The 22174-nt window shown below is 36.0% G+C and overlaps 2 protein-coding genes across 5 annotated transcripts in view; both read left to right on the forward strand.

The window, feature by feature from the left end:
* The window catches only part of LOC128670563 (dual specificity protein kinase splB-like), a 104255-nt gene extending 100240 nt beyond the window's left edge, over positions 1–4015 (forward strand). Inside the window, exons 4-8 of the mRNA XM_053746325.1 lie at positions 83–269; positions 575–747; positions 1263–1488; positions 1702–2029; positions 2609–4015. Of these exons, the coding sequence (XP_053602300.1) occupies positions 83–269; positions 575–747; positions 1263–1488; positions 1702–2029; positions 2609–2951 (1257 nt within the window). The 3' untranslated portion in view covers positions 2952–4015. The remainder of the gene's footprint in view (positions 1–82; positions 270–574; positions 748–1262; positions 1489–1701; positions 2030–2608) is intronic.
* A 3215-nt stretch (positions 4016–7230) lies between these two features.
* LOC128670979 (neurotrophin 1-like) lies at positions 7231–22014 on the forward strand. Of its 4 annotated transcripts, none has more exons than XM_053747033.1 (8): positions 7231–7834; positions 15373–15774; positions 16061–16250; positions 16533–16731; positions 18947–19096; positions 19695–19865; positions 20242–20365; positions 20652–22014. In XM_053747033.1, exons 1-8 carry the CDS (start codon positions 7376–7378, stop codon positions 21699–21701), a joined length of 2745 nt encoding a protein of 914 aa, XP_053603008.1. In that variant the 5' UTR covers positions 7231–7375; the 3' UTR covers positions 21702–22014. The 4 variants fall into 4 exon arrangements, with proteins under 4 accessions (XP_053603008.1, XP_053603009.1, XP_053603010.1 ...); XM_053747035.1 differs by lacking the exon at positions 7231–7834 and adding an exon at positions 14168–14279; XM_053747036.2 differs by lacking the exon at positions 7231–7834 and adding an exon at positions 14239–14360.
* The last annotated feature ends 160 nt before the right edge of the window (positions 22015–22174 follow it).

Here is a 22174-nt window from a genome sequence, read left to right on the forward strand (position 1 = left end):
CAATAAAAAAGAAATACTTAATATTCCATAAATAATTTATTTCGTGCCTGGATTTCCGTAATTTCCATTTCGCTATTTATAGGTATGGAAAGCTGAAGCAGATGATTTAAACGGGCACGATGGTTTGACGCGTCTGGTAGCCGTCAAGACGATTAAGGAAACCGCATCTCAGAAGGAGAAACAGGAGCTTCTGCACGAGATCTACATCATGCAAAAAATCGGAACCCATCCCAATGTGGTTACCATTTTGGCATGCTGTACAGAACAAGGTTTGTTAAATGTTTTTATTGAAAAATACCTGCGGATGGGCTTTTCTCCTATGGGAACGAAGTACCCCATAGGAATAATGTAGCTTCTTACTGTTGAATTTCGGAAATTGGTTGAGTAGTTCCGGTACTCCGGATAAAGTTCTTGTCCAATCATCTCACTGGCCACTTTATAATTGATTAGATGAAGATTTCAAGATTTCACTTTATATTCTAAAGCATAATGTATGTGAGCTTGAAACGTGAAGAGTGTTATTGAAGTCAGGTTAAGATTAAGAAAAAAATATAATGATGTATTATGTTTGTAGAGCCCTATCTCCTAATAATGGAGTACGTGATGTGCGGCAAACTGCTGACGTACCTGCGTGAGCGCCGCTCGCGGCCCGACCGCTTCAGCGGCAGCGGCGCGCTCACCTCCCGCGACCTCACCGTCTTCGCCTACTGCGTCGCTAGGGGCATGGACTACATCGCTTCCAAAGGGGTCCGAGATATTTAAATAAATAAATGCACAAATGCACAACAAACTAATTGACAGAGCATTAAACTTATATCATAAGTCCCATACCTTATGAGTGTATTGTACGCGTTTCTGTGTTAGTGTCTGCAGATAAATGTTTGTGTCAGGATAGAACAAAGCGATGCCTTAAATTTCGGGAGCGCACTTAGGTTCACTATGCCACAACAGTTTGTGTTGGAGCATCTTTGAAAAAAAGCAACGAATTAATTATATGATACGATTTTTGTAAAGTCTGGTTAAAATTTAATAAAGGACATCTCTATTTTATCCTAAGACACGATGAATGATATCCCTATAGCTGAGAGATTATTGACTTGCAACAGTTAGCTCATAACATTTTCCCGTTGGGCGAAAAGGCTGTGGTGAAGTTTGTTGCGTCGCTTTCTTTACCTGCTATTTGGAAGTCGGCGGTGGCTTAGTTTTAAGTAAATTTTTGACGTTAGTAAGTGATGTCCTGAGTAAATAATTTTAAATTTAAGATCGTGCACCGCGACCTGGCAGCGCGCAACGTGCTGGTGGACCACAACAAGCTGTGCAAGATCGCGGACTTCGGCATGTCGCGAGCCGCCGGCGCCGCGGCCCGCGCCGCGCGCTCGGCGCTGCCCGTGCGCTGGATGGCGCCCGAGGCGCTGCTCTACAACGTCTACAGCCACCACACCGACGTGTGGGCCTTCGGCATTCTGCTGTGGGAGATTGTTACTTTAGGTCAGTGGATAAACTCACTCAGTATGATTACGATTAAAATCCGTTTCGGAACACCAGTAAACTTTATTTGCAGCACTACTCTTCAGATGTCCGAATCTTCAAAGTCCATGAACCTTATTCATTCTCATATTTTCTTCTTTTTCAAATCTTGTGTTCAGTAATCTTGACTCCAGAATCTTCCTCCAAATCTTTAACTGTAACTGGTAATTGCAGGTTCGACGCCGTACGCGGCGATGTCGGGCCGCGAGGTGCTGTCGGCGGTGACGGAGGGCTACCGGCTGGAGCGGCCGGCGCACTGCAAGCCGCAGCTGTACCGCGCCATGCACGCGTGCTGGCACGCCGACCCCTCGCAGCGGCCCTCCTTCGCCGCGCTCAAGGCCCAGCTCGCCGAACTCCTCGACAACGAGCCCTCGGAAGGAAACTACGTAGACCTGGACTCGTTCTATCAAGAGTCTTCAGTCTACAGCGATCCGTCGGCGATCATCAACGACGATGAAGGGTTGTCCGCGGAGTATGATCGTGAAAGGCGGTGTTTTAGGGAGTAAGTATATAGGAGATAATATTTACTCCTTCGATAATGGTGGGAGTAACGCTCGTGGTATGACTTTTTCCATATCTCTATAAGAAAGATCTGTAAAAAAAAGACCCACCTTTATATTTAATGACTAGCTTGAACCAGCTATATCATAAGTTATAATTTCAAATTGGAGTAGGTAATGTGTAATTGCAAAAAACTGCATTTTTTAAATTGTACAATTTCATTAAAAGCCATTAAGATTATCATTTCCGAAAATTACTCTGAATGAAAAGACAGACAGATTAATATAAAAAACATACAATTATAAAAAACAGATAATTTATTTATTTCTATATATTTGTCTCGTTCTGTCAGGAGTATAAGTAGCCACTAAGATGGCTAAAATATGGTTCGTTTGTTTGAATTACTCCATTGCATAATAAAACACAAAGACACAAGAACAGAAAAAGCACTTGCAGCGGACTTATCCCATGGAAGTATTTCCTATTTACGGGTTAAAAGTATAATATTTTGCGCACCGGGAACGTATAGTCATGGCAAAACGAACACAATAACCAATATGCACTTCACCTCCCGTCGCAGCCTGGGTAACAAAGGCGGGTCGCAGTTCGAGAGCCGGCCGTTCGCGTTCAGCAAGCCGGCCGGCGCGCCGCGCCGCGCGCTGTTCTCCGACGGCGAGTTCAACGACCGCGCCTTCTCCGACAACAGCTTCCCCGACAAAACCTTCCCCGACACGAACTTCGCCGAAAGAAAAGACGGGAAACTCTCGACCTCCAGTTTCCACAGAGAAAGGGAGCGCGAGAATCCCCTCGTCAGTAGAAATAGCTTTAACGGGTTCCCGAGGATCGGCACCAGAGACGGCCACTTCCAGTTGATCCCCGACGGGAGGAACAACAGGGTTTCGGAATTCGAATGTGACATTTAAATTGTCGATTGACTGATTTTATTGATATTTGACTACGTAGTCTATCAATACGATTTTTGATTCAAAAATTGTTATAAATTTTCTCAAAAGTAATGAAGGCCAAGTTTGTTGATTTAATTTTTATTTTAGACAATTGTGAGTTTCATAGTGTCTGAAAATAATTCCACATACATTGAACGTGTTATAGGCTCTATATAAATTTGCCAATTATATGCACTGAAAGATATTATATTTTTTTGCACAAGTGTGGACATGACATTAAGATTAATCGATTTCAGATTAATTTAAATTTAACTTACAGTAGGTATCGATGTTTGTAAATATTCGTTAATTTATAACAGTATTGCGTGTTGCGGTGTAGTCTAGAGAATGATCTGTAAATAGTATAGTTTGTGTAGGTAATGAACTGTTTATCGTAATCACGTATCCAGAATAATAATAATTGTTCATCTATTTCGAGGTAATATTTCTTGTGCTTCCAAACTGAGAAAATGTATTTTTTATAACTTAAATTTGTAAGCATCTTCCAAAGATATTTTTGTATATTTTGTCAATTTTACAAATGTGTGAATGGTTTTAATTACAATTATTAGATTATTTTATCAAAATTTATTCTTTGAATTCTGTTGCAGTTTTTACTATCTCAAAAAAAGTGGAAAATCGAATTAAAATAAAAAAATATAAGATCATTTACTAAAATATTTTTTATTCAGTCATGTTTCATATTGTCTCTTTCTAAATTAATTACAAAATAGAGACATGAGCTTTGATGATATCTTAGAATAAAACTATTTTTAAACTTTCAGACGTTTCAAATTGTTTGCTTCTTCTAGGATGGGGGGTTAAAATCTCGTAATAACATACGTATGTTAGTGTATTTATTATTGGATCGCAGTGGTGCTACGGTTGTTAATGTAAATATCATAGTCTATTCACGTTGCTTCCCATCTCGTCTCAGTTCAATATTACTTTCTAGTCTTATGAATTGTATTATAGCATTGAGTAGCTTTCGTAAGGTTGAAAGATTTATTTTATTATGAAATAAAGTAATGTATGAAAAATTTCTTTTAATTTTTATTTCGAAACCTACATCTCATTGCCTACATTTAAATTCCACATCAATTTAATAAAATATCGTGGAGTACAAAGTATTAGAGAAATTGAAAATGATTTTTGAAATTTAGAGTTATGGTCTTGAAATAACAGCGCTCTGTAACACTCGGTTTGGAAATAAATTAAAGTAGAAAAAGCATTTATGTCAGAAATCAGACGGGGGGATCTTCACGGGCTTTTTTGTACGTCAAATTCTAAATTATATAGTATTTCTTAAAAAACTCCATTCTACATTTTGGAAGGACTACTAACTGGTTTGATTCCCAGCGTAAGCAAATATTTATACCTAGGATCATCAATATTTGTCTGCGGTTCTGGATGTGTTATGCGAGTTGTGCTCGCGATGTAAGTGTGTAATTACTTCTTAGTGTGTTGTTCATGTACTCATATAAACAATGTTGTTTCCTTTTAAGCCACAAGATCTTACCATTATTGTTTTTTAATTTTTTTTCTAGTAAGGTAGTACAACGTACAAAGTACTTATAGTAAAAAATGCATATAAAAACATGTTATGATTGTGATTGAGTAGATAAAATATATTAAACACAAATAACCAATCAAAATATATGATAAACAATATGACAATTGCGCTGATTGATTCCCCGGCAGCACCCGTTACTAATTAGTTACTAATTTCTCCTAATGAAACGGCCTGATATTAAAATGCTTGTTGCCTGTTACAATAAAATATAGATTTTAAAATTAAATTCAATTAAAATACTAAAAAAGTAACAATCTCGGCATTTTTTTAAATGTCGTTGTATTTTTCCTTGATTTTGAAAAATATGTACAATGTGCAGGCCGGATTATTTTTTTATTAAAAACTTACTTAAACTTGCGTTTGCTTTCAATAAGTTGCAAATAAAATTGCGTTGGATAAAACCCTTTCATAAAGTTAGTTAATTCTCACATAAGTGATTTTGTATGTATTATGAAAGATTCTTCGTTGCCACAAAAATTTAATCATCATTCCAATAGAAACATCCTGCAATGATGCAACGACTAATTTGATAGCGAACGCCGCCAATCTCAACAATGACAACTGCACATCAACTGCACTTTCGTTCAACCACTAACGACCGCCTCTACAGGAGGTTTGTATTCACAGGGGTTTCTGTTGTTTATCACTATGTATATGCGAGATAGTGATAAATACAACAAAACTCCACTTCAGCAGAGAATTTTGGACCTTTCACGGTTTTTCACCATAGACGAATAAGTAAGTATATTTCTTCTAATTTCATTATTCCATAATTGCTTCACAAGCTAAAATTACAATATTATACAAAAATAAGGTTAGTAATCACAACAAATATAGTAATTATAATATCTAAAACCAATGAATAAACCCAAAGGGTAAGATATCAAAGGAAATATTGCTTGGCCACGATTCATTGTTGTTTGGGACAAACTTGTAAGCAATTGTCACAATGTCGTCGTGACTGATGAAACGAAAATGAAGTTAGCTTGTAAAAAGGGTTGCATGGTGTTGAATAAGACTCCCAGCGTTCGCTTCACGAACAGCCTGTAGACGTCCACGAGTACCACGAAGCACGAACAATACGCCATCAGAAAGAAAGTGACATCGTATCGGCAAACCGCAGGATTTCAATATTAAACGTATTCCTTCTATTGCGAGATTTCCATAGTATGTCTGTCTGTATCTGTATTGTGAAACAAACTGCATCGAAAAAACCTTATTGCTAAATTACAAGTTCCTGATATATTAACATTATGCATATTATAATAAAGTATTTATTGTTTATCAAAATTAAACGTGTATACAAAATTTTAACTCGGTTGTAGATATCTGCTTCAAAATTGAGTTGCAAGATTCAAATTCATTTGCAAATTAAATAAAAGCTTGTACCTAACAAGCTATATCTTTAGTTATCATTCGGCGACTTGGGTATATTCTAATACTGATAATAGTAAAAATGTACTCCATTGGCCTTTTTAAATAAGAAACTATATATAAATCTAAAGTTATTACAAAATTGCAGAATGGCTCTTAAGACAGTCGAGATATTACTTCTAAGCATTGAAAGTAGTTTTTGCTTTACTTGGTCGCGAAGAGATGAAAATAGAAAATAGTGACATCAATTGAATAATGGCAATATTAAAGTCACAGAACACAAAAGATCAATGGCAATGAGAGTGCAGAACAAAGACACGACAAAGAAGCAGCAATTAAAGCGCACTTGATCGGCCAACGGTGTCTCCGCTCTGGTTGGCTGCCGGTCGATAGCGAGCCTGGGAACTAACTGTAGCGTATGCACCAGTGGCCAGGAATCTGGAGTCACTTGCGGCTACAATAAGGAATCTATCATTGCAGAGGGAACTCCTATTGCGATGAGCGAGAAAAGGCCCGACATACAATTTTGGAAAAAGATGGCAGATGATGACTATAATTACTAGCCGTGTTTACTGTACAAGATTATTGATTACGATTACATTATTTTGCATTGTCATTAAGTAACATGAAAGTTTTTGTTACAAAAACTTAATTTACCACATCACGATATAGTACCCACTTTTCTGTGTCATTAGTTATAGATAGATGCATTTAAAAAAACAAACAATATATTTTTTATTCTAAATACACTCAATAGATGATTCTGACATCTATTAAAAGATATGCATGATATGACACATTTTATAACAATAAATTATTTAGTTAGTCAATATAACACATCATCAATAGAAATTCCTACACAGACTAGTTGTAACGGCATTCATAAAACTGCCGACGTAATACGACCTCCATCGATTGAGCTTTCGTAACAATTCGATAACACTGTTGAACTGTGAAAGCATCTCTACGCTTATTTAAAAAACTGAATAATCATCTACGCAAAATCGAACAAATTTAACTTTCAAACCGACTTCGAATCCTACAACTCTAAGAGTGAATAAATAAAGTTGATTTTTCTGCTAGAGCATAATATTAACGAGTAATTAAATTTGGTTGATTGAAGGTATTGTCGAATGCGTTATTTACGCAATACCTTTAACGACACAATCCATTGTATTAACACTGATAACTGGATGACTTATCAGAATCGCTCGGATCAGCGGTGACCCTAAGCCGGTGAAAGTTGGCAGTTCCGGCATTATCTGACACCTGTAAATATGAGATGAGAACGAATCGCGCGTGTGGGGAAGCGCGTCATTCCACCGCGGCCCGAGGAAAGCGACGCGCGCGCAACATCGCCCGACAAAAAACTTCAATTAACATGTGAATATGTTCAGTGCGTTACGTGCAGATAATAACTAATTTTTTAATAATGACAATTTAGAAACAACAAAAAATGGCAGTGAAACTTTTGATACTGTTAGTAGTTTTAGTTGTAGCCCAGGAGGAGTTGAAAGACTTTGAGTTTTCGGATAAAGATGAGGTGATGATAGCGCAGGAATCGAGACACTATCAGACAATAGTGAAGCCGCCGGTGAGGATAATAAAGCCGACAGGGGTGACGAACTCGCATAGACCTCAATACAATTTGGATTCTTTCGAGGAGGATATTTTGGAAGAAATGACGACGAAGAGGAGTTTGAGTTACAAGCCGTCGTACAAGCTGCGGTCTAAGGAAGGGATGATAAAGGAGGCGGTTCTGAGAGCGCTGGAGCGGAAGGACCACGTGGGCAAGTTCGCGCAGATCGTGCCCATCATCAGGGCGATGTCGGGTTCGCAGCGCGTGGCGCTGGCGTCGCTGGTCGCCAGCCAGGTCTCCACGCCGCCCGGACGGGCACCTCTTAATTTGTCACAGGTGAGGAATTCAACTTCAAAAATCATCTTAAAGTGCAAGAACCTCTATTGTCAATATTTGGGGTAGACGTCAAGTGATGTCGGATACCTTTAGACAAGTTAAGATTAATCTCACTCCAATCGTTAACCAATTAAGAAAAGGCTAAAGAAGAATACTAACAAACCGAGATAATCAGGTAATAAAGATATACCTAACAAAGTATACAACTCTAAACCAGCTATTATTTCTAAAAAAAAATTAAAACATTTGGTAATGTCATCGCTGTAAAACTATGAATTAAGAAAAATGTAATTATCTTATCATCACATAGGTCCAGGTCGATCCAGACCGTTCATAATGGTCAAATATTTGAACCTTGGGTTTAAATGGGAACCTTAAATACTCGATTATTTTTATTATTAGGATTACATCACATATAACATTTCACAAAATGTTTTCAGCGTGTGGTGAATGAAAGAAATAAAATTAATGAGTTCGTGGTCTCAATCAGCGCTGTGAATCAATCCAATCTATAAGATAATAAGATAACGGACGGGAGTAGTTCTTACGTAAATTAAGTAATTAGATTTGTTATAAATTACAAATTTTATAAGTCATTCGAAGCTTCGCGTAATCTGTGGTAGTCACCTTTTGATTTATTATTTATTTATTTAAACAGCAACATACATTGTCAGTGTAACATTCAACTATGGCATTAAAATTTATAGATGTCCTTTGGTATTTTCATACAAAATATATATAAACTTCGCTATAAGCTGTTCACTATTAAATAAAAAGTGTATATCACTTTTTATTTTATAGTGAACAGCTTATAACATACAATTACTGTACCATTATTTTCACAGGTAAAAACAAACTGACTACTTTCACATGAAGGTTTTGTTTTACTGTTATGGTAACGAATTCTTTTCAGTTTTCAAATATTTATAATAGCTCCGATTGTTTGTACATTAATCGTGTTATATCAATATTGAGATGAGCTTGAAGTCAATAGAACCTGTTCGTATGACACACATTTCCTAATGCTAAGGCTTTACGTACGCAAGGCTGCCGAAATTAAACAGTGTAGTTGTCAGGGATCTCGGTGCCTCCTCATATAAAATGTATCACTTGTTGACTCATCAGTCCTGATAAGCACAATAATTATTATATTATTAGAATCTTTACGCTAACTCATATTTCGTAGTCGAGTATATTACATATTTTTATATATTGAAATAAGCTTTATCAAAAGCTAGCTATTCACAAAAGTATTAAAATGTAAGAAAATCTATGTCATTGTTATTTTTCTGATACAAATAAAGTAATTTTTACATTATGAATGAGGCTGCTCTTGCCTCTAGTAATACAAACATGAATACTATTAAGATAACAATGAATTAAGCAATTGTTTTATAACGTGTAGGTAGTTAGTAGAATTTTCACCTAATTTGAATTGAAATCACACTTCGTAACAAGGTTTTATTTAATTTCTCATGGACGGTTGCTTCGTTTAATCAAAAAATATTGTTTTAACTGAGTATTACTCAATACTGTAATTGGCTACTTAAATACATATTGAAAAATAGCTTCGTTGACTGCACAAGGATTTTAATATAATTTTCTAAAAAAAATATGTCATTTTTTTCGAAAATGGTACTTCTAAATTACACAAGTAATTGCTCAAGGGGTTAATTTCGACAAGCCAGCTACCACTGATTTCAGAGTGTTTCCCAACAACTGGCACACTCCACCTGAGCAGTGAGCACTGGCTGACACAGTCTAATCGGTTTTACGCTATTTCACGTCTAGAACGAGCTGTACAAAAACCTAGACGTCAGGCATTTGTTGTAACTTGTCGTGCGTGAACTTTGTCAAAACTGCAATCGATTAGAATGCAAGTTGATTCAGCAACATTGTTATCAACGAGAATAAGATATTTAAGTATATACGAAAAGTACTTGGTATTTTTTAATAAGTCGCATTTCTCATAACGCCTCTGACTAACACTACTAAAACTAAGTTTGACTCGTCATGGTTATAGTCATTTTCCGATTCAGTTCAGTTAATATATTTTTAAATTATGCTTTATATAATTATTACACGAATTACAATAATAAATTATCCGAAAGTATTATTAACTTGACCTAACAAGAAAAGATATTTCTAAAGTTTTTGCGCACGATTTCAGCATTAATTGACTAATTATAAGTTTCAATTAAAATTGCGTCGAATCTAATCATACAAAACGCGTGTAAATACACTTGAGGGCAAAAAAACGGCCGCGTTGCTCATCCCGCTCTCTTCTCTAATGACTTACTGTTCAGCGCTTGATCGTCGAACAATGCCATGTGGCGTTTGAAACTTTTCTAAATGCTTCATTCAACTTTTACTGACGCTTATTGGAAATCAAATGCCATTTATGGTAGAAGTTAAATATCTATGTCTGTAATATGAAAATAATTCGAGTTATGACTAAAAATTAATAAATCTTTATAGTTATTATAGTTTTGTATAATAATATGCAAATTCATTTACGTATCATTGTAAAATTCACTTAAATTATGGTTACATGTGATAAGAAATGTTTTTTTTTTTTACCGTGCATCTATTCTATAACATTTTTACTTTTTCCACCTAATTTGATACTGTGACAATCGTACTGTTGCATCATACAGGGTCACTGGTATCTAACGCATAACCTTCCAAAGGCGCATACGGTACATAAAGACTAACATCGTTTGTTCTACTTACAACTTTTGTTTAAACGTAATAAATACAAAAAAAATCCTTTTTTTCAGTTTTAATGTCGTTTCTACATAACGCTACTGTACTGTCTCGTGTTGCTTGGCTATTACATAAAGTTAAGATGTATAGAATTGCAAATTAGATTTTATTTTTTTTATATGAAAAAAAAAACTTCATGAAAAGTCGTAGAAAAAAAGTTGCTTGTTTTGTTTTGATATACCCAAGTAGTCTTTAAGAGGTTTTGCGTTTAATACCTGTAACGCTGTATAAAGTTTTATTGGATTGCAGCGTCGTTAGTGACCGTCCAGAATGCAAGTGTTTTCTGACAGGAGGCAAGATCATGTAAGAATTTTATCAATTTGGAGAGGTCCACCACATTGACCACAAATCTCTTACGAAATCCATGATAAATTACATTATTAATCAATGTAGTTAGATAAAACTCTTCCGTAGCTCACTGACAGACACCGCACTGCCGAAGTCGAAAATACTGGACGTAGAAATTTAGTTTATAGGTAGGTTCTTTGGAGATTGTACTTATATAAAACTAGCGATCAGCCCCGGCTTCGCACGGGTGTAATATTATGCATATTACATAAATAAAAACCTACCTCTTGAATCACTCTATCTATTAAAAAACCGCATCGAAATCCGTTGTGTAGTTTTAAAGATATAAGCATACATGACAGATAGCGGGAAGCGACTTAGTTTTGTACTATGTACTAACAAGAGAATATTTCACGAAATATCGACTGGGAAAAATTAAATTTTGGCGTGTATTCAATGTAGCGACAAGACACTAGACACTATGTATTAACGTCTGTCTGGTGGGTCGTGGCAAAGGCCTGTGGCCCAACGATAGAGACGTTTAAATTGATGATGATCATCGTCAGTCTTCACCGGATATCTATTTAACAACTAAATGTTGTCGTTTCCACCGAATTATTCGATTTCCCTATATTTCCACAGGTTTCCCGTTCACACAGACAATTGCGTACTAATCGCAAAGCACAGAGCAAAAAACTGTAATTGTGAGAACTAATTCTATCGCGTGTCGTAAATGGAGCATTTTTGTTGGCCGCCAGTGTACGCACTTTCGTCAGTTTCCAAATAATTTCGTGCGCAAATATAAGTTATTTGTTATGAGATCAAATTTGGGATAAATATTTACATATACCTATTATAAGGCGGCATTCAGATGTTTCAAATTGAAGATTTATTTCTTTTTATGTATTGTATGAAGATTTTTATGTATGCACGAGTTTCTTTCATTAGATAATACAAACAGAAATATCTTTATTTAGGTACCACACCTTAATCTGTGTATGGTTCAATTTAAAATATCATTTTTGTTACTTAGTATATAGTAGTCTTGAGAAAGAAGTAAATTGAAACCACATACTCTCTGGCACGCCGCCGAGCGCGCCGCGCCTCATTGCTCGCTCAGTATGTATACCAGCTGAATATTTACTGAATATTCCACCGGGGTGGAGCGGTTTCTAAAGTAAAATCATCGTAACAAGGCCATGCCGACCATGGTCACTATTATAATCCTCTAATTAGATAGGTTGAGAACGATTGAAAGTTTGGAGTTTGGCATATTTCTGTTACCTTGACGATTTGACGACCTCAGTGGCGCAGTGGTAAAGTGCTTGCCTCTGAACCGAGAGGTCACGGTTTCGATCCCCGGTCGGGTCATGATAGAAAATGATCTTTTTCTGATATTGGCCCGGATCTTGGATGTTTATCTATATATGTATATGTTATAATATATGGTATCGTTGAGTTAGTATCCCATAACACAAGTCTCGAACTTACTTTGGGGTTAGCTCAGTCTGTGTGTTTTGTCCTTATATATTTATTATTTGGCGATATCCTCAGATATAAGGATTCACAGAAACTAGACTAAGTATGAAATATTACTATTCTATAGCAATAATAATTTCAATCATTCAATTTACAGAATAATTCTAAATTGCTATTTTCAAACATGTTGTTCACGTATGAAAACTATTAGTAATTTTAATTTTACTAGGGCAATAAAGTATAAAAAGTGAAATTACCTAATGACTTGCAACGTGCTGTAGAAACAATGAACTAGATAAATGAACTGCTCCGTCATATGACTGGGCATTACCAGCAGTGAAAACTTTTTTTACTTTCACGTTATGTTTATATAGTGATAAGGTATAGGTAGTATATAGAGGGTATAATAATCTGCGAGCTACAAGAATATCATGATATGTTACAAGAATATATGATACATGGTAATTTATAATATCCCATTGCTGTAGCGGTCACTCACGGGTCGCAGCGTGCGGAAGAGACGAGCGAGCATACGTGTCGAAAATATATTTTATTTGGCATATCTTGCGCGAGCACTCGCGTCGCCGAATGTTTGTTTCATTTGCGGGGTAGTATGCAACTTCATATCGAGTTTCAAAAAGAAATTAGCATTATTAATCTTGGTGATATTATAGAATATGACTTACGTATCATACAAATTCTGAAATTGTACATAAAATGATTTTTCTAAACACAAATTGTAGCTATAAGATTTTGTTTAAATTCGATACGTAATTTCAATTATTATTAAGTTTAAAAAAATCTTTATCGTCTTTGTTTGTTTTCTTAAGTAGTTGTCGGCTTGATCTTTGAATATTAAATGTATCTTGATCACGATAGTTTTGTCAGCTCAATATTTAGTGTTCAACAAACTGATATCAAGCGTCATTCGCCATGGCTACGGAACCCTAAACGTATCGCGTGTCGATCATAGCAAGGAAATCAATAACGTGCTCGGCCCACGCGTGTCCCTCCTGCTGGTATTCGATTATTGAAGATAAAACACTGTCGTATATTATGTTCAGTAGCGGCACATGTAAATTTGTAGCTTGTAATGTGTCAGCTCCACGCGGGGAGTAAAGAAAATACATAAATGTGAACCGATCAGTTGCATTCAGTTGTCTGTAGTAGCGAGGTTTAATAGTGCACGGTGCGATTCCGTTGTGCTCCATTGTGTTTATAGGTTTTGACATTGACGTGCGTTGACGTACGTCAAAACTTCAATCAGCTTAAGTTACCTGTATATACAGATTTTTTTTTCAACAAATTGTAATAATAGTTTAGACTACAACGAATGTAACGAATGTATTAAAAGAACATCAGCCCTATATTGATATACAATAAATTATTCGTGTCCTACTCATTTAATTTCTACGTTTTTCTACGTAGATCCGTAGACGGAGGTCAACGTAACGGAGGACGCTGAAGCGAAACGTAGCAATGGGCATCAATAAGATTCATAAGCAAAGTCCATGGAGTATAATTACATTTCATCTTTAAGATACATCTTTTCGAACTGACTATTTTTGTTTCATCTGAAGTCAGATAAAAAAGCGCAATTGAATAATGTTTATAAAGCGAAGAGAAATAATTTCACGCATTTACTTTTTCAATTTATATTAACTCATCTCATTTTTCTCGATCGCGGAGAATTGAGACACAACAGATAAACAATCGTTTGACCGGCGCATTTGCATCGGTTCGTAAGGTGAAGTGATTTCAATAATTTAGGTCAGAATAGTTGTAGGCTATAACGAAGTTATACGAGTATTTTATCCCCAAAGGCGCAAATCAAGTTGTTGTACTTTGGAAGGAGAAATACGAGGGATTTACTTTCTTTTCGGCGCAAGAGCGACCACTTTCGCTGTTTATGGTATTTTAACTGGATTTAACGCTATTGCGTCACTCGAGATGGATTCACACAGCGCGGGCGCAGGCAGAGCGGCTATAATTGGTGCCTTACTTTTTAAACTATCACGCTTGACCGGTCAAAAGTCACGTATGTTCTGTGTGAAACATCGTTTTATATAAGTTCACAGTGGATAATTGTGCAAGACTAAAATTATTTCTGACTAGCTTTCGCCCAACGGCTTATAATGACAATGATGAAGAATGAATCACTTAGGATGCGTGCGCCAGCCTCAATTATTATTCTAAGATATCAAAAGGGCAACAGTTAAATGTTATAAAAGTAAATTCATATCATATTCATCATTCACTAATATATCATTCTATTGACAATCAACAATTAGATAAAATAATAAAAACTCATAAGCAATAGATAAAGTTTAAATTCAGATTTGCAATATAATTCAGTTGAATTTGTTTCAATGTTTGTGTATTATGGAGTGGTTCCCACTTGGTTGTGTATATTTCTTGATTATAGTTTCTTCAGTGCTTATAGTGACTGTTTTCAAATTTGTGGACAAATATTAAAGTTCTGTTGATCTTCATACTCTCGACATTGGCGTGTTGTCTACTTGACAATATTTAACGAACAATACACTACTTAACCTTTGATAGAACCTTCTGCTCCGACTCCATAATGTGTGTTAAGGTTAAACATTAATCTGTGCAATTATTGTTTGACAAACAATACTTATATTATATAATCTGGTAATAATTCATCCAATGATCTAACCTCAAGTCAAACGTAACAAAACAGTAACTGTAAATAATATAGTTTCCGAGATATGCACAAAGTAGGACTAGGTTTTCTCATCACCTTCGTTCACAATAGAGACATTATCTCATTGTGAATAGACTTTATGATCATTATTACAAATACGTGCAAAAATTTTAATTAATTTGTGTAATCATAATAATGTTTGGTATTAATTTTCAAAGTTTAATTTAAATATTTCAACGTCTTTAAGTAGGTATATAAGATATAAGTAGGTATATAAGATACTTAATGTATTATCAATACATAGTAAATAAATAATGCTAAATTTATATTTTTGCAGGTGAGATCAATGTTCGGTAACAACGTGAACACGACTACAGACTTAATGCTACCAATACTGCTAGACATGGCAAACCTGATCAGACGAGCGACAGGTCCAGGCAAGGAGTTGAGGGAAGTCAGGAACACACAAGCACCACAAGCACAGCTACTAAGACGATCGTTCATAGAAGACCCAGCACTAGATGATGAACCGTTTGACATTGGCGTCGAGGAAAATACAACCAAGGGACCGCTCACACTCGCGCAAAGATTCAGAAGTCGCATACCTAACAGAGGCATCACAAAAGTTAACACACAACAGAAAACTGCTGAAAATAGAACAGATACACAAGACGCTAAACTTGATATGAAACAGGGTGATAAAGACCATAATCATACGACACATGACACACAAGGGGATGTGAGTAACATTATTCTCGACAGAATAACCATAGATACAACTAGTTACTCTATCCCTAATCTCGATTTTTTGCTATTTCTTGTTACAATTTCAACGTTCTTCTTAAGAACTAACAAAACAACAGATTTTCATTCTACTTAATCACGATCACATATTACTGAATCTAGAATTTCAACACTAACCGTACCTACATCATTATATTTTCTTCATATCATATGACACAATGTCCTGCAGATCAAATTGTTACTTAAAGTTATCGACATTCAATTTAGAATTACGTTTCCAGAAAAACATCTCAAAAACATTCACAGCCAGTACTTCAGAAAGCTCCAGCATATTCAGGGCCAAAGCGAACTCATCTCGGACTGAGAACGGAACCCTGGACCTCACCGCCGACTCCACCAATCAGACCCTCGCGCAGGACCTGCCGGTCGCGGAGAAACTGAGATCGCTCAACAGATATATTGATAGAAAAGGTAAGCACTGGTTTCATTTTAGGAATATTATGTATAACTTCGTCAGCGTACTGTTGTTACTTCGGACAGCATAATTATATTATTTGTAATTAATGCTGTTCAGGCCAGATTACTAATTTCTAGGACCTCAGCTTGTTTACTTCTATAAAGATTATGAAAACTAATGTTACTTCTTGCGTTATCCACCAATCGCGTTTGGGTCTATCTGATATTTTATCTATCTATCGAGCAAATTGTTGCCTACGAGGAATAGATAACCACACAATCTTTTTTCAATTCCAGGCAATCTGATTCGGCGAGGCAGCTATCCCCCGAAGTTCCCCGCGCGCCGCACCACCACCGCCGAGCCCACTGTGTCCCCTGTCTCCCCGCTCCGCCGCCGGCCGGCCCCCGCTAGGAAACTCCCCGCGTCTGCCAGCGAAATAGCCAAGTGTGAGCTGTTCACCAACACCTTGTGTCTCCACGCTGATGACTATCCAACGTGAGTATCTAAATATGAATAATCTGCTTACAATGGATTAAAGCTGGTGAAATTTGAATGACCATCGCGCCACGCTACTTATTTCACTACAATTTCTTCATCAACAGGTAATCATGCTCACGACAACCCTTTAAAATATCATAAATTTTGGTGAGTAGCAAATTCAATGCAAACTTCAGGGCTTGAAGCTACTCCGCACCGAGGCGCCGTGACCATTTCATATTTTTAAGAATATAAGTGAAAAAAATATACACTTGTTATTTTTCTATACATATAAAGTGAAAATTTTACTACAAACAAGAGGTTCCCAAGCTTTCAATCCGAATTGGCGTAAATAATGTGACTTTCAAAACAGTTACAATAGAATAATTTCAATAGTAATTTAAATAATGTTATAATACAAAATGATAGACGAAATATGAAAACAAGTTTGAGAGACATAATTCAATACATACTTATATAATAAAAATTAAATTATAGTGACTAACCAGATCGAAGTGAAGAAGGAACTTTTCTACATTTTCCAAATAGTATTTACAACTTACGTATACGTATGTTAACCTTGTGTACTTAGAAATTGCTAGTGTCTACTGCTGTATAGGACATTAATGGGTGATTACGCGAGTGAGGGCGCGGTCAAGTGCTGAGCTGAGAACGGTCATGGCTCAGCAGCTGGAAGCGAAAGTGATTGCCACAGGTATTAACAGTACAATGTAAGACGAGATGGACAGTCACTCTGAGACACCTATTTAGAAAGATATTTTGTTACACATTAATCATATTTCCGCATCCATAGATAACAATAAGTCGAAACGACTAAACTGCTTTCTTTGAATTAAATTGTGCCCTAAAGAGTTTACAAACAAACAAACAAACGATGACAAAAAAAATATATAAGTATAATTTAGTAAGTAGCAGAAATCGTACGATCGACTCAATAAATAGCTAATAATATTGATAATTTTACAATTATACACTAAACGTTAGCATTAAATTTGCCATTCGTGTAAATGTACGTCATGTGAGATAATGAAAATAAATGCAAACAAAAAACAAAACTAAAAAGGAAAGTAATTAAAAAACGATGAACATAACCTTATTTAACTGCAGTTTTAATAAATTTCCTGGACTATTCTATTGTCACGTTTAGAACTCAGATTACAAACAGTGCGTCATGTTCTAGGTAAGTGGTCCAGAGAAAAGCTAACCTGTGCCCTTGGCCGCTCGCTCTCAATAGTCTACATGTCTTGTCGTACACCAGGCCGTGTTTCTCATGAAGGAGTGGTGACACTATTGCAATGTCCCACATTTTTCATGATGAAATTATTAGCCTATTGTGGTTGCTAAATGTCACGTTCTCAATCTTGCGTTACTAATATTATTACTATTAGCTAATATATTATTATATATCTATCAAATTAATTTATGTATTTATTTTTTTCGCACGATGACGGCGATTTTGTGTTAATTTTTTATTTAAATTAATGTAGTATTTATTATTTTAGTTGTAATTTTTAATTTTAACTTATAGTACATATGTTGTAAATAAAATTTTATGTACCAATTAGTAGCTTTTACAGAATGAATGCGTATCAAAATTGCTGAATTACTAATAATTTTTTAAATAAAAACTCAATAAAGAATACAAAAACCTCCCTCTGTAGTCGCTGGTATCATCTCATCTTCTAGAAAAGAGATGACAATTTCCAAACGGCTGAACGTCCATTTTCCAAACATAGCTAAGAACTCTGGATTAAATTCTCTTTCAAATTAAATAAACTAGACCAAAATCAGTTCCGTTTGGCTACAACAAGGCTATGGACAGACATACAGTACTGATACACTGTGTACTTACAACTCCCTGTTCTGTTGTCGTCGGGGGTTAAAAATAAAGATCTTGATCAAAAAAAGTACTGTAAAAAGTAAGTCAGCCACAAGAAACCCTACTTTCTATAATGTCCTAAATTATGTTAATGATACCGCAAAGTCAAGAACGTTTTATAGTAGCTAATTTATTAACAGAACATAGGAACGTGCCAAGCGGCAAGAGGTTAGCGTTGCATACTACTAGAAAAATATTAAGTCTGAGAAGAAAACTGATTCACATCAATCAACAAAAAATAGTAGCCTCTCCAATAGTTACATTGTTTGTAACAGAAAATGTTGGTAAATAAAAATACGAAGAAATGTTGAGAAGGTTTTCTTACAATTTCAGAGATGCTATAGTCCAATCTATAAGGAGAAACAAAGCCGCAGCCGGCGCCTTACTGGCTGACTTCAAGGATCCGGGCGACGGCGCCGTGGACGGGATCACGCCGGCGCAGGAGGCCAAGTATACGGCGGAACACTACCTAGTGTCCAACAGGTGAGCGTTGATACAGTACCATTAAGTAATGATGACTATAACATGGTACAAAATGAAGGCCTGTAAGGGCGGGGGCGAAATAAATTGAAAAGAAGTGAAGAGACCGAACCATCCATTACTAGAAGATAGATACGAGAAGGCGAGAACAAACTAAGTAGAACATTCGATTTTATAGCGATAGCACACGAGACATGCAGAAAACTATTGCCTATATATATCCCAAACTTTTTGCTTTATTTTTTCAACTTAATATATCAATTCATCGTTGTGTGTTCTACAAATAATCTCTCAATTTGGTGAGATACTCATTATCTTTAGAATCAAACTGGTATTAAGAACTTGTCAAGTAAACGGCCAGATTTTAAATACTTTACATCTGCCTATCAATGTCAATTTGATTGCAATTTTTTAGTTTCATTCAAAGTGGTTCGTACTTACTTCTGGTAAGGTTTTTCGTGGCCAAGAAGCTTTACTCTCTCTTTAAAATCTCAAGTAGTGTACTGGTACCATAGACCTTACTATTATTGCTCAGCGACCTAAGTTTGACCTTCCGATACTCGATCCTTCCACCCTTTAGATCCAAAGTTGATATTTCCAGACGCGGCGACACAGCGAACCGCGACTTCGCGGGCGCGGGCGAAGCCGGCTTCATGTGCCCCAGCACCGTCAAGTACGCGCGGCCGCAGCGCGCGCGCGCCACCTCCGGCCAGTGGAAGTACATCGTCAACACGGGCGAGCACACTCAGACACTAAGGCTGGAAAAATGTTTGTGAGTATCTTATCGGTGATAATAATGAGCAGACGACAGAAACTGATTATTTTTCTAATTAATATTACATATTAAAAGTATACTCTACATAAAAGTTGAAAGCAATTGACAAAAAGAACGGACGGGAACAAAATATATTTATTTTAAGGATCTTCAATTATTCTTTTTGTAATTTTATGTCAAGTAATAAAATAAAAATGGAATCAAAGTATTATACAAAAATTACATATAATGCCTTCTTTAAACCACGAGGTCCGTCTAGACGCACTATTATCGAAATAAGTAAAATTCATCAAATTCTTGATTTGATATAAACCTGAAAAAAAAGGTCACTACTTCAGTTACAAGCTATATAAGCCAATTCAATTTATTTCAGAAAACCAAAAGATTCTTGCACTTATCTGACGGACAACTTCAAGTCGAAATGTGTGCAAGTGTATAACTACCACCGGCTGCTCACCTGGGACCAGCAGAACGGACTTCACATGGATATCTTTAAGGTACTTCCACGTTTCGAACGGAGACAAAGACAAGATGTCTTTGTCACGAGACAAAAAAAAATAGCTCATTTTTTAAACTATCGCATATATTATTAGCGGCCAGTCCCGGCTTCGCTCGAGTAAAACCATAATAATACACCTAAAACTTCCTCTTGAATTACTCTATCTATTAAAAGCCGTTGCATAGTTTTTAAATATTTAAATATTAATAAATATTAATTAGCTTCCAGATGTCTAGCTGGAAGGGAATTTGTTTTTACTATGTAGTAATAATATTGTGTTTCAGGTACCTACATGCTGTTCCTGCCACATCGAAGGTTATAGCGTTTCTTTCCCACCACTGGGCCACAGAGTTCACGAAACGTCTTCAGAACACTTCCCCGGAGAAGACTTATCTGCTGAACATGGAAATCATGCCTTTGAAGCTGTACAGTCCTCGGTCCATCGACCGACTATCAGTAAAAACCCACCATTTACATCCCTGAATAAACAGTTAGAATCCTTCCCACCATTCTCTGATAGCCACAATTTAATTTCGGGAATACCTTTTGGTAGTTCCAAACTAAACGAAAACGATGAAATTAGTACAGGAAACTTACCATCATCTAATCCTATGGATTCATACGGAAATACTTACTTTCCCGATTCTTTCAATCAAGCTAGCTCCGTAAGAAATGTGAAGAGGCCACTCCCGCCGCGCAGTGCAATAGGAACGGGTAATTTCGATACAGCCACGCTGCCAAGTTATTTAGAACCGCCTACTCCATCTGGATCTTCGTCTTTTGTTTCTTTTGTTAAAGAAACGCCTAGTAAATACAAACCTAGTGGCAGTCAATTCAAAAGAGGGCCAATTCGACCAAGTCGAAGGCCACTTAGAAAAAAAATATCAGGAGGACCTGATGACTTAGTGTCATCAGGCACTTCAGCAGTCGAATCAATGACTGGTACAAACTTAGAATCCATGGAAGACTACAATGATGATGAAGATCAGGAAATTGGACAAGTCACCGTCAATATCCCACCGAAGCGTGCGACTATAGCACCTAAATTACAGGCGGTAACTACAGAACGAACCACATCTTATAGACCCCAAGATCAAAGCAATATAGTAAATGAAAATTTTACATCGAATGGCAAAAGAGTAAACTATAATTACCATCCTATAATAGATTATTTCGGAGCAGAAGAAAAAGAAGGTGAAAATGAATCTATTGATCGCGAAGATAGTGTTTCAACATATATTCCTGTACAGGAATCTGAATGGAAGCCGATCAACCACCCAGCCTCTAGAAACATGCAAGCAACTCATACCGGCCGAAAAAAGACTATAAATTAAGAGTAATTAAATTAAATTATATAATTATGATTTGATTTGAAGTATGAATGTGAGTATGTTAAAATTATTCTGTCTAAATAACAATTCTACTAGATATTTAGAGCAACAATTATCATGAACATAAACGAAACCCAAAGGAAATTGCAATGTAAATTATTATTACTTAAATTAATTTATTTTAAATTATTATCATTTTTTAATTACTAATAGATATTGATTCTGATTTAGCTCAAATATATTAAATGTTAGTATTAAATATAAGTAGATTTTGTAAGTATGAAAAAGACTTGCCAAGGAAATAAAATATTATATTGAACAATCGTTCTTATTTCCATTTAACAAAGCGTGACAATCTGAGGTGCTGACGTTGACCAACAGTTATCTAAACTAAAACGGACATGTTTCTTGTCGCAATACCACTCTCAACTTCAATTAAAATCAAGTGTAGTACTTAGAAAATGGACAAATCGTTT

The sequence above is a fragment of the Plodia interpunctella genome, chromosome 6, assembly GCF_027563975.2.
Source record: "Plodia interpunctella isolate USDA-ARS_2022_Savannah chromosome 6, ilPloInte3.2, whole genome shotgun sequence".
In the NCBI taxonomy this organism is placed as follows: domain Eukaryota; kingdom Metazoa; phylum Arthropoda; class Insecta; order Lepidoptera; family Pyralidae; genus Plodia; species Plodia interpunctella.

Excerpts from the sequence above, each read along its gene's own strand:
- LOC128670979 (XM_053747033.1), top strand. The coding sequence starts at position 7,376 with ATGGCAGTGAAACTTTTGATACTGTTAGTAGTTTTAGTTGTAGCCCAG. Across the intron at positions 16,251-16,532 it reads CAGATATATTGATAGAAAAG|GCAATCTGATTCGGCGAGGC; the intron begins GTAAGCACTGGT and ends TTTCAATTCCAG. Across the intron at positions 19,097-19,694 it reads CACTACCTAGTGTCCAACAG|ACGCGGCGACACAGCGAACC; the intron begins GTGAGCGTTGAT and ends TGATATTTCCAG.